This window comes from Camponotus vicinus, unplaced genomic scaffold (genome assembly GCF_025532165.1).
Source record: "Camponotus vicinus isolate PSW18456_S1 unplaced genomic scaffold, iyCamVici1.0 SCAF_5, whole genome shotgun sequence".
Taxonomy (NCBI): Eukaryota; Metazoa; Arthropoda; class Insecta; order Hymenoptera; family Formicidae; genus Camponotus; species Camponotus vicinus.
Genome location: NW_028141977.1, coordinates 18,790,029 through 18,803,095, shown reverse-complemented (window position 1 = coordinate 18,803,095; position 13,067 = coordinate 18,790,029). Strand labels below are relative to the sequence as shown.

At 27.6% G+C, this 13,067-nt stretch overlaps 3 protein-coding genes across 5 annotated transcripts in view; 2 read left to right on the top strand and 1 right to left on the bottom strand.

The window, feature by feature from the left end:
- Ec (ubiquitin specific peptidase echinus) overlaps window positions 1-13,067 on the top strand; it is a 98,149-nt gene that overhangs the window by 17,661 nt on the left and 67,421 nt on the right. The window lies entirely within an intron of this gene.
- On the bottom strand, window positions 244-8,069 carry Retm (real-time). 2 transcript variants are annotated; one of them, XM_083099467.1, is made up of 15 exons: window positions 7,703-8,064; window positions 7,217-7,366; window positions 6,840-6,971; window positions 6,561-6,689; window positions 6,343-6,446; window positions 5,967-6,046; window positions 5,574-5,876; window positions 5,351-5,439; window positions 5,138-5,275; window positions 4,907-5,027; window positions 4,690-4,814; window positions 3,152-3,395; window positions 2,913-3,028; window positions 2,435-2,577; window positions 244-2,178 (listed from the first exon to the last, which is right to left on the bottom strand). In XM_083099467.1, the coding sequence occupies exons 1-15, from the start codon at window positions 7,763-7,765 to the stop codon at window positions 2,109-2,111; spliced, it is 2,007 nt and encodes a 668-aa protein (XP_082955593.1). In that variant the 5' UTR covers window positions 7,766-8,064; the 3' UTR covers window positions 244-2,108. The 2 variants fall into 2 exon arrangements, 1 of the variants encoding a protein (XP_082955593.1); XR_014438901.1 differs by lacking the exon at window positions 2,913-3,028 and having other exon boundaries at window positions 7,703-8,069.
- Window positions 8,775-11,471, top strand: Gint3 (GDI interacting protein 3). Of its 2 annotated transcripts, none has more exons than XM_083099468.1 (6): window positions 8,775-8,913; window positions 9,038-9,217; window positions 9,314-9,460; window positions 9,565-9,970; window positions 10,094-10,389; window positions 10,464-11,471. In XM_083099468.1, the coding sequence occupies exons 2-6, from the start codon at window positions 9,141-9,143 to the stop codon at window positions 10,849-10,851; spliced, it is 1,314 nt and encodes a 437-aa protein (XP_082955594.1). In that variant the 5' UTR covers window positions 8,775-8,913; window positions 9,038-9,140; the 3' UTR covers window positions 10,852-11,471. The 2 variants fall into 2 exon arrangements, with proteins under 2 accessions (XP_082955594.1, XP_082955595.1); XM_083099469.1 differs by having other exon boundaries at window positions 8,776-8,913; window positions 9,118-9,217.

Here is a 13,067-nt window from a genome sequence, read left to right as displayed (position 1 = left end):
ATAAATGTTAAAACTTGGAAACAAATCTTTTTATATATGTTCAATGATAATTGGATAAATCCATTTAAACTTCATTAGCTTCAATATTGATATATGATGATAATAGAAATAACAACTACTAACTCTATTATAGTAGTAATTGATATTTTGGATCAATAGTATTTATAATGTGATTAGTTTTCGATTCAAGTAAATATCTTTAATTTCCAGTCACAAGATGCATATTACATTATAGAATAGTAATAAGTTTTATAAATATCTTTTTATTATTCAAATAATAAATTTACATATTATCTATTTCTTGCTAATAATATACTACATACACTCTTCATACATACTAATTACACAACTACATTCTAAAACAGCAATTTTTGTAGATTCTGTTGTGATGAATAACTAGTAAACTTTACATTTTTAACTTACAATTAACTATTTAACAAATATAACTGATTGATCATATTATTATTACGTCATGCTATTCTAGAAAAAACACATCTACTTTTTTGTTCATTCTAAAAATCTTCATTTGAAAAATACATTTTGTGTTTCTTTAACTAGACTCTTTGCAATTAGTCATCATCAAGACGGAATCTGTTAAGAATACATGGGAAGAATATTTCTGTTTACTGATATAGTTAATTATAAATATAATTTAAATAAAACTTATAATTTTACAAATTATATCTTAGTGATAAGATAATTTTTTATAAAAGTTTTCTCTCTGTGTGTATTTTTATAGAATGTTTTTTATCGAAAGTATGAATGTATTCCTTCAACACATTTTCTCTGTTTGTATATTATTCATTCTAACTGACTATATTTATTATACAATATATATTTTTCTCTGAGTATTTTTCATTCTGCATTTTTTAGAATTAATTTAACTAATTACACTTTATATTAATATTATTCTATATTATTAAATAATTTATACATATATTATGCATACAATTAATGATTTTTGTAGACTATCTAAAAATTAACAATAACATATTAAAATATTTTGCTGCTAAAACTTTATTCATATTCAATGAATATACGTTATATTCTGTATTAATATATTATAATTTCTCACAATTAATTTTATGTTTAATTTCGTTAATTCATTCCATTGTATTAAAAGTATTCATTAATTTTAATATTTATTGGCACATTATAAATTACTAAAAACGTATTACATGTTTCCATTAATTTTTAGATAGTTAATAACGCAGTTAGTGTATTTAACTTCTAAACATATATTAATCTAAACATATATTAATAATAAATTAATATACTCGATATATTAATTTATGTTATAACCCTACAATTTATTAATCTTATTACTATACTATATTAAGATCCTACAACTTATTAATCTTCTTGGACACTACGTTAAAAGACTCGTGGAAATATGTCAAAAATAATTTAAATATATGTTCTATCATTCAGATCAATGGAATGTTTTTTAATATAGTATAACATTACTTTTTTTATACATATTTCTTGAATAATTTGAGTAAAATGTAATCTTATGAGGGAAGAACATTTTTCGTTACCCGTCTTTATCTATAAATGTATGTGTATGTTTATATAAATTAATATTAAATCACAATTCAATTGCACAATTTGTATTACCGTCTACTTCAGAGCTGGAAATTATAATGTGCTCTTGCAACGGTGTCTTTAATCTTTATATTGCAACATGATCTATATAAAATGTACAAGATCTTATTTTGACTAAATTTCCTCTATATTTCATTTTTATATGAAAATAAAGTTTAAGTAGATAACATTATTATATATTGTATTACTGTTCAACAACTATAATTTGTCATTGGCTTTGTAATTGTCAACGTGAGTATTTTAGGCTTCAGAATTGAATTGGTGATGTATACACATAAGCAACAGTGTCAAAGAAAATTAAAATATCAGATTAAAATATCAGATTAATTAAAATCTAAATTGCATTTTTTAGCTTCCTTAAACACAAATGAGAGATTTTATAACATCCCATAACAGCACAGAAGTTTGCATCAATATTGTTGCTGTATGGGATATATTACTAAAACATTAAAACTAAAATGATTTCATGTCTCTTGCAATTCAGCATTCACTTCCATCGCTTTTCATCTAGATAATGATGAACTAGCCTCTGATCTTCCACTTATAGCAGACTGCAAACTCATCATTGAACCCCTAAAAGAAATCAATGAAAATGTCAATATAAAAAATGTTGTTCTAATAAATGAAAAATATGTATTATGTGCATTTTATATATATATATATATATATATAAAATGCACATAATACATATTTTTCATTTATTAGAACAACATTTTTTATATTGACATTTTCAATATATATATATATATTTGAAATAGTATAAAATGCAAAAAAAATATATATATATATATATTTTTGCATTTTATACTATTTCAAATATTTTATGCACCTGTAATGTGCAGATGGCAATGTTTCATAAAAATACATAAGTTGAGCCTTATGAGAACTAATAGATGGAAGAAATTCGGCTTGGTCTTCTTGATTATGCCACTGTAGTATGTAAATACCAGTATCTTGCATGATATGCGTTCCCTGTACAAGGATTAATAATTTTATAAATTATAGAAATACTATAGAAATACTATACTATAGAATCATTTACAAAGGTATTTAGGTAAATCACAAAAAGATAAAAATGTGAAGTATACTCTATGATATATAAATATATCTGTTTGTACTATTATACAAGAAACAATTATATAATTTAGATTATTTTAATTAAATTAGTACAAAAAAATTAAAACTATAACAAAAATATATTTTTTTGTGTTCTTGTCATATTTTCATCAACGATTTCACACATGTATGGAGCTATATACTTTCTCATATCAAATATCAATACATAAATTATGTAAGAGAATACATACTTGGATGCTTTCACCATCGTGACAAACTATACTAGGCTCGACTTTAACATAATTATCTTTCAATTCTTTTGCAACAATGACTTCATGGTCACCACTTATTGCAAGTTCTGAGATTTCTACAAAAATAATCAAAGGTCTCTTAGCACTGTAATATGTACGTTATGTCTCTACTTTGAGTTGTTTAAAAATGTTACTTATGTGTGATATGTAATTTCATAAATTTGTCTCTAATATTTTACCTGCAATAGCACTATTTTCGCTATTTCTTGACTTGTGAAGTACTGTGAATATAACATTATGCCGCATTACATCAAAATCCCATGTCAAAACAGCACCTGGATCATCTGATTCTATGAACACACGATGTGTTTGGCCACGGCTCAAACTGATGGAGTGGTATAAGCTATGTTCATGTTCACCAGAAGTACCCTCCAAGTCTTTGTATAAATTTTTCGGGACTACCCCACCTTCCATTATGTATGTCTGACATTTCAATAGAAATAAAAAAATTAGATATACTTATGAAAAATTAGATATACTTATAGTTTATATTATATCTTTGTTATGGGATATATACATATAAATTTATCAGATATTTAAAGTTTTCATATAATTAATAGCTAATCAAATTTCAAATACTTTGTGATTAAAAACTTAAAATTTAGATTTATCTATGTCATTTATTAATTATATACTTGGAAAACTGTTTAAAATATTTTGAAATTTAATTAGCTAGCACGCAGAATTACTTCACTTTTCATGTGCCTTGTGTTGTTCTATACTTCTTTAATTAGTGCTTGAATTTGCGTGCATTACATGGGTTTCTGATTATATTTAATGATACACATAAATAATGTCTCAATGGATTACTTTTGAAATATTTCTATGTACATTATAGAAATAAATAAAAAATAAATAAAAAAAATTATAAAGACAGTAGATGATTGATATACAGTCTGGTTTCTGATGTAGAATGGATTTGTATATAGTCTGGTCTCACAATCAGATATAGTTGATATATGATAGAAAGATAAAGGAATATACAGATGTGACACAGACAATGTATCTAGCAACTGCTAATATTACATTTAACAATTTTTCGACCAATGCTTCTTTGTTATCAAAATATAATAATGTGCATTTATAATAAATATAGACGTCACAAATAAGAATGTCACATTTTTTATCCCAAATAAGAACGTCACATTTTTTAAAGCCAGTTAGCTGCAGAGAACAACTTCTACAACATATTCAACATAAATTTTGTATCATTTTCTTACGCTGTTTGCAGTTGTGTCGAAAATGTAAAATCTTCGAGGTACCATACTATAGACTTCGCATATATTCATTTCCTAGTATTTAACATGCAATATATTACTCTAGCATGAATATTTAAAAAACGGCACTATTGTATATTTTTCAAAAAGAGAGAATGTTGAAATTCTTTTATAAAATAAATATTAAATTTAAGAGTGTTATAATAATCTGGTGTTAATTTAATTATGTATTATAGTATATATATTGCACTATATTTTGTTTATACAGTGCATAAATTATATTGGAACTTATTAACTTATATTTTTATGACATTTATATTGCCATAAAAGCATTTCATTATTATATAATAAAGTATAATAATTATATATTAACAATATATTTTTATTATTGATATGTGGAGTTTAATAATATATACAATATTTGCAATTGTAAATATTGCATCAATAATAAATATATTGTTTATATATCTTAATTTTTGCTGATATTATTGTAGTCTTACCTCTGAAGAACCACCAAGAAATTCAGGAATAAATTCTTGATTAATGTATTCACTAAGACCTCCAGAACCCTGTTCCTGATAGTCTGAACCACAATAAAAGATAAACTTTTTCCTAGTATTTTCGTCTACAATTTTAATATATATATAATTAGTAGAAAAGTAGTATTTGTAATAATTAGTTTATACATTTTAAGTTTTAATAATTATAAAATCTTACTAATAAAAGTACTGATAAGTGTCCATAAAATAGGAAAGCATCTAGGAGCACGTATGATTAAAACTCTTCCCATTGTCTCTGGATAATTTGCCTCGACTATTTCTATTATTCTTAATAATGCCTGGAGCAAATTTAAATTATTATACTTTAACAATATATAATTATTTATAAATTACATAAATTAATATTCTAGTTATAAATTATATTTGTTTCATATTGAAATATCCATACTTTTATCCCAGGTCTCCATAAATGTCTCATATTTAAACCTTCCAAATCTATCAACAAAGTCCATTGCAAGACTGGATGTTCCCAAACAGTAGTAGCTTCTTCCATCAAGTGTAAACCTTCTTCACAGATATGTAACGCCTATAGAAAAATAAAATCGAACTCTTAACTATCACTCCGAACGATTTTTTAAAATATTTTTCAAATATAACTTACTAGTAATAACAATTCATCTTCCCCAATCGATTTAAGTAGACCTTTGACATCCATTTGACCCAGTCTTAAAATATATAAAGGTCGTTCATCTATACATCAAAGGATATATAATTACAAAAAATGGTATATTATACATCATTTTATATATTACATATATTGGCATTATATTTTTTACAGCATAGATCAATGTATGACATTTGTAGCAGTTTTTTTTATTGAGTACCTTTATCAAAGTGATGCCAGCCACCAGGAAAGTAATCTTTAACTACTCGTGGCATTTCATATTCATCGAGGAGTTTATCGATTTGATGCTTTTTTCTCCAATGTAAAGACTGTGTTAACATTTCTCTAGCTTTTTCAACCGAAAATTCAGTAGCCCTCAGAAACCGTAGGAGCGTTGCATAACCCGGTACCGAGCTTCCCCTCAGTTCTTCTATACTATGTCTAAGTTGCACTAATTTGCTTTCCTGCATCATATCTAATTTTCCTAAATATCTCTCTATATAATCCGAAGATAGTTGCATTTCTGAGAAGAATTGAAGAAAATAAAAATAAATTATTACATATACACTCTATTATTTACCAAAATATGTATTAAAAAAGATAATATTCATACCTCTGTTGCTGGGCAGTTTACTGTCGACATTACATAACTCTTTGTCACTATATAACTCATTATTTTCGACCACATTTTTCCTACATAAAAAAAGTAACCATTGCAGACCGAAAATAATTGCTCAATATAAATTGTTAGTATGAATTTAGGTAAAATGTGTTAAATGTTTACTGCTGGAATTAAAATTGCAAGACGTTACAATTAGAAAGATTCTGAATATTATTTTTTTACACAGATGATTACTTGTGCTCTTGATATCTGAAGTGCTCATCCATGATGATGCTTCCTTACAAGCAATGTAAAATTTATGCAACCAAAAAATGTATAGACTCTAATATATTTATAATTTAATTTTTAATCACAGAGATATACTTACTTTTCTTCTTCAGAAGATCCTTCTTGTGGATCTTTCCAAGGAGGAACATAAGTAATGCCTTCTTCTTTCAAATCATTTATAAAGTATTCGATAATTTCTTTACCCTTTAATTATATATAATTACATTTTATATGATAATAAAATTGATATACTGTTACTGTATTATAATCATTATATCCATCATTTGTATAATAGAAAGTGTTATAAATGTGCATTACCTTAGCAATATTTTGAGCATATTGCTTCATTGCTAATTTTTCCATTGAGTTTTCAAAACCAAAAAAATTTTTAATATCTAAACTTGCTATTTGTTCAAAACAAGTCCATTCTGAATTTTCAGGATGAATCTAAAAAGAGAGAAACAAAATTAGAATCTAATTATTTTTTATATAAAGTTAGAAAATATACAATACAATACTTCTAACATATAAAAAAGTAAAGTTTTATAAAATATGTATGTGTGTGTATACGCGAATAAATCTATATCTAATACTTACAAAATATCTACATTTTTCAATAACTGTTACTCTGGTGGCGAAACTTTCGTTGTATGCTTCTATTTCTAAAACATTATTGCGTCTATCTAAAACATTCCTTTGAATGAAGTATACAAAATCTACACCAATTATCTGAAATAACAATATATTGACCATTATTTCCTGATGCATAAAAACTATTTTAATAAAATAATTTTTAATTTTATAGCTACTAATGTACAAAATCTTCAAAATCAAATAAAACTAAAAATTTCAAGTATTTTAAATCTAACAGTTAATATTTGTTAATAGTAATAATAATAATAAAAACAAATTTTTACAATAACTAAATGACAGACTGAATGTCATAATATAAGATCACCCACATATGGACAAACCTTTTTTAAGATATAAGGTGCATCGACATTTAATTTACATCGTCTTTCTGTAGTTCTAATAGCACCGTCCTCGCTTTCTTCATCTGAAATAATTTCACATCCGATAAAAACTGGTATCTGTGGACATGTTGGAAATCTACGCTCGTATGCCTGTAAACAGATAAAATGTATTCTTGTTTGCCTTGTGCATTATATAATATGATAATATGATAATTGATCCATTTCGCGAGAAAAAAATGAGGGCAATTAAATGACTTGCATGTTTAGACGTAAATTAGAAAGAAAAAAAAATGACATTTATAAGATTATCACGCTTTCTTATATGTGATTTAATATAGGTATTCATCTGATTCGACTATTGGATCGGTTTATTGGATTATCTGGGATATGCACATGTGTGCCGTGAAGGATATAGAAACACGGAGTGTTCAGTAAATATTTTATGACGGCCAAGTTCGAAGGTTGTGTAATACATAACAAACATACCATCATGACAAGAGCGAACGGATGCTTGTAAACTCGTACAGGCGACTGATATTGTTGAACCATGTTTGTTTATTTTCTTTACGCGTCTTCGCGTATTTCGGATTTGCACTGTGATTATGTATTGATTATGATATAATTCGATCACGATATATACACTATAGCCATTACAGCTAATCAATTGGTAGACGGAAGGAGACGGAATACTCTCCGAGTATGGTATAGAGAGCACTGTCGCTGTTCAGCGAGAAACGGGAAACGGGTAGGGTAGAAGCTCGCGGGCGTAAATGTCAAACGGCCGCTGTCAGTGCCGTCTTGTGACTTGGGTGCCGCAACTATCATAAAATACTGCGCAATACGATACATCTTGGTCTATATTCTGAATCCTCTTTTATCGATACAGCCAATCAGAAGGCTTATAAGCCACTTTTAAAGGCACTTTTATCAATAAAAGAGGATTCAGAATATGGACCCTTGTCTATTTATACCCCATGACTAAAACGCCCCTCTTTCCATTAATTTCGGAACGCGCAAAAATGTCGAATGTCGACATGTAAAAATATATATTTGACAGACAGGGTGTTAGTCTTGAAGAATCATTGATATATTTATAGTTCATTCTGATATATTATGTACATATATGTAATATTTTTTACATGTAGCGAAATGATTCTTCGATTTTCGCGCGTTCCAAAACCCATCAAGTAGGAATTTGTTGTAATTTTTAGGTTCTCGATTGTAGATGTATCGGTGTAATGACTGTGGAAAAACTTGGTCATATATATCACATAGTGTCTCCCATAAATTTGATTTTTCACAAATCTCGCGGAACCGCTCGATAATCTCGAGTTACAAGTGATAATTTGGATATCGGGAATCTCTCCCTCATGTGATGAGCAGCGCATGTGAGGATTCGTGTCCTTGGACGAATTATTTGCCGGAGGCGATCAATAAATGCGTGCACAACCTGTTATCGTTACTTTCGTCGACTTTTGGGCTAACCTTTAATTCCAACGATATCGTCAACTTCGATGATGATACATCGTCGAAGCTACGAGAATTTTTTCACGAACTGATAGCGTTATTAGCGTTCGACGATTTTCAGCTTCAGCTGCTCAAAGTCTTCCTGTTGACATTCCTGAGCACGGTGGCATTAATCTTTGTTGCTTGGCATATTTACGGCACTAGAATTACGGAGCAATTTATGAAAGCAGGTAAGATCGTCTGAATAATATCTTATCTTTTCTATTTTTTTTTGTCTATGATAATAATTACAAAGATTGACACAAAAAAGTAATATCACTTAAAGGTCAAAATAATGATAAGATATTATTTTAGGTACAGCTGAAGATTGTAATACATCAACTGAATAATATATTGGATATTTGATTATTATATTTTATTTATATAAATTGCAGCAACAATTTAATATCTGATAAATATGGCTGATAAAATCAAGTCTTTTTTCCAAAAAAAGAAGACAAGTGCAAAGTTTATGAAAGCAGGAAAGGGATACAAGTAATTGCAATTATATTATATATTTTTGAAACAAGTTTAGTGATAATATATTTAACAATAAAGTTTAATTATACATTATGATTTTTTTGTATATAGATTGACAGATTCTACTAGCATATGTACTGCGAGCGAATCTAAAGAACCAATTAAGAGAGCGGAACCTACAGAAGAAGCCAAAATAGCAGGTCAAGCTGCCTTAGCAAGATTAGAAGCAAAAAAAAATGATAAACCAAGATTTAATACGTATGTAATATTAATAAGCTTAATGAAATTTTTGCTCTATTAAAGATAAACTCTATTAAAGGTAATAAGATAAACTCTATTAAAGATAATAACTCTATTTACAGATCATATGCTGCTATTCAAGCACGTGTTAAACGTGAATTGGAATTAGAAAGAAAAGCACAGCAAAATTTACAACAGACAGAAAATACATCATTGAAAGAGAAAAAAGACAGAGTCGAAGATCCTTCCATTTTTGCAGTTACTGATGTATTCTTTCGTTGTCCATATTTATCCGATGAAGTATTGCTTCGAGAGGAGTGGAAAAAGAAAATTAGAGAATTTTTATACGAGCAAGTAAAAGGAGAAGAAGCAGGATTAACAGCATGTTTGATTATTCAGAATTGCAATACAGGAAAAGAAAAAATTGAAAGCTGTGTAGAAACACTTGGCAAATATTTAGATAATATCATTAACAATCCTGATGTTGAGAAATATTGGAAAATCAGGATGTGTAATAGAATATTCCAAGTAATATATTACATTTTTTTAGTTAATTTGATATAAATAATCTGATTTAAATAAAATAAAATAGCTTTTATATATAAATATGTATATACATACATCCACAAATACATAAATGTACATTTTCAGGAAAAAGTTTTGCCTATTGAAGGAGCATTAGATTTCTTAAAAGCAGCTGGTTTTGAGCAAAAGAAGTTGTTACATAATGAGAACGAAGAAGATTTCTTAGTATGGAATCCTAATAATTGTAATATTGAAAACCTTATAATATTAGATGAAGCATTGAAATCTGCAGAATCTATTCCTATTGAATTGGATAGGAATCTACAAGTATTAATGCCTAGCCAAGCTCGCATGAAAAATGAATTGCCACCTAGTTTTTTCACTATAACTCCAGAAGAACTAAAAAGAGAACAACAATTGCGGTAAGTTACATATGCTTTTGATATGATAAAATGAAAAAATATCAATGTAATATAATTAAATGAATTATTATCAGATCGGAAGCTGTAGAAAGAAATCAAATGCTAAGAACAAAAGCTATGAGAGAGAAGGATGAGCAGCGCGTACTTAGAAGATATAAATTTGCCGTACTTCGTATTAAATTTCCAGATGGAATAATATTACAAGGTACCTTTTCGGTACATGAGAAATTCCAGAATGTAATCGAATTTGTTGATGAAAATTTAATTGACGATAAAGTGTTCTTTTCTTTGGTGACACCAGACGGAATTAAGCTAATAGAAGAATGTTATGATAAGACACTTTTAGAATTACGATTAATTCCCACAGCTATATTGGAATTCTCATGGAATATTACTGATAAGGAAAATATGCCTAAGGGATATTTGAAGGAAGATGTACTGTCTTATATACAAGCTGTTTGAAAATAATACTATATTCTGATGCAGATAATAAATTAATTAAAAATGCATTTTTTAAACATAAATTTTCACAATAGCATTTTGACAAATAATAATGGAAATATGATTATATTATCATAATCACACATAGTTTTGTGACTATTCCAGTTTTTGGAAGATTTTTCTGATATTACATAAATATCTCAACTTATTATATATTATTATTTATATTAAAACCCCATGTATGTTAAAATTTATTAAAGTACATTTATTAGAGCTTTAATGCAAATAAATTTACATCATCGTATATATTACATTATTTAAAAATTTATCTATTACATGTAAATAAAATGTAAAAAATCATTTTATTTTATTATACAATTTTAGTATATATAATGTATGTTTTAAAACATTATTAACATATATGTAAATAAGTACTAATAATATTTAATTCTATATATTTTTTTGCAATAGGTTTATTTTCTCACTTGAAATAGACTTACTATATTATTCAGATATTAAAGAACAAAAAGTACAGATGATAAGTATATATATATTGATTCTTATCTGGAGTAAACAAGATTATGTGCATGCCGTTTGTGTATGTATGTGTACCAAATATCAGATTTTATGTTCAAATCTTATATTTGTTATATTTTTTTCTTTTACATTACACTAATATTCCATCCACATTTTAGCGCGCCTTTAAATACATGATACTGAAGTGTTGTTCTGTTTTCGGGGAAACCGGTTGTTCGTACAGCCATACTAAACCACAGACAGTTTTATGTCCCTCGGCAATTACTTAAAACCAGTTTGAACATCACCTCTACCGCCCTCAAAAGTATTTAGGCGTGGAATGATAATCTCTCTTTTTCTTATAACGGTACCGTGACAGTAATGTTGCATACAAAAAGTATATGGATATATGTATACTTGGGTGTACGATTCATAGAGAAAAAAAATTGATATGTTTTTATATTCGGCAAGCAAGTCTGTAATGATTAATACATTTGTTTAGCGATAGAAAATACTTGAAATTGAGAATATATATAAAACATGCATGGCAAATGAAACGTGTAAGTTTAGCGATCGAGTTGGTCGATTCGCACGCGATTTTACGAGTTGACCCGCATGTCGTGTGCAATAATCGACTGGCACTCCCAAATGCGTGCAACGCGTAAAATGCAATACGCACCGGCTGTCTCGCGGCTATTGTTGTATTTACGCTTTTTCAAGCATATTGTTTGAACCGCTCGCATTTCCTGTTGCGTGCCAGAATGGGGCTTAACGTTGCATTTGGGCGCGTGCGATTCTGCACGAGGAATTTTTGCCTTTCACAAACATATATGACACGTGGAAATCGAGAAATTTCGCAATATCGAAAATATATGATACGATTGTGTATCGCAGTCGAGAGATTTCTCCTCTTTGCCAGAATCCAAGCGATGTATGACTCTCTTGCATCTTTATACTTTCGATTTCCTGATATATTGCCAGAATAATTTATTGCAAATTGAAACTGATATTCGTAAAAATTGTATATCATTACTATTGGATTTTATAATTTGTTATGTCATATTTTCATTATTCAAAATTTAGTCATCATTGTTAGATATTTAATTTATGCTAGAATTATTGGCTCATTTTGCATTGTATTTTGTATTATATTTCTTTTTATAGGAAAAATAAATTTCCGCAGGAACTTTCGTAATAACGCAACAATAGACTTTCTTGCCAATGTTCCGCATTGTCTTTCGATTTACCGCAGTCTCGTGGTCAGTTTCTGGTGCCGATCGGCATCACGCGTTGCGGTTGGATGTATCGATGGTTCTCCGATCTGTTTTCATCTCAAAAGTGTGGATGTCGATTTAAAATACGATGAATTTATTACAACGTGTAAATGTAATAAGATTATTACACGAAAAAATGCCATTTCAATGTTTTACTTTTCCTTAACAATCTATATTTCATATTTAAATTTATATATTTCTTTATTTTTATAATAATTATTATAGAACAAGTAGCGCTCAAAAATTCAAAAATCCAAATATATCTGAAAAATAGACAAAGAAATGCAAAAATGTAAATATATATTCTCCTACTTATGTATTTTCATATTTTAAATATTACAAATATAATATTTTAAATATTATAATTAATTTTATCGATCATATCCCTATTCGTATTCTTGCCAGCTAATAAGTTTAATAATTTAATTGATAATAGTAATTAAAAGA

Bases quoted from the DNA above. Each gene is read 5' to 3' on its own strand.
- Retm (XM_083099467.1), bottom strand. From the start codon at position 7,765: ATGGTTCAACAATATCAGTCGCCTGTACGAGTTTACAAGCATCCGTTC. The intron at 6,972-7,216 runs GTTTGTCCATAT...TTGTTATTTCAG, and splicing joins CACCTTATATCTTAAAAAAG to ATAATTGGTGTAGATTTTGT. The intron at 3,396-4,689 runs GTAAGACTACAA...TTGAAATGTCAG, and splicing joins TTCTTGGTGGTTCTTCAGAG to ACATACATAATGGAAGGTGG.
- Gint3 (XM_083099468.1), top strand. From the start codon at position 9,141: ATGGCTGATAAAATCAAGTCTTTTTTCCAAAAAAAGAAGACAAGTGCA. The intron at 9,971-10,093 runs GTAATATATTAC...GTACATTTTCAG, and splicing joins TGTGTAATAGAATATTCCAA to GAAAAAGTTTTGCCTATTGA. The intron at 10,390-10,463 runs GTAAGTTACATA...AATTATTATCAG, and splicing joins AAAAGAGAACAACAATTGCG to ATCGGAAGCTGTAGAAAGAA.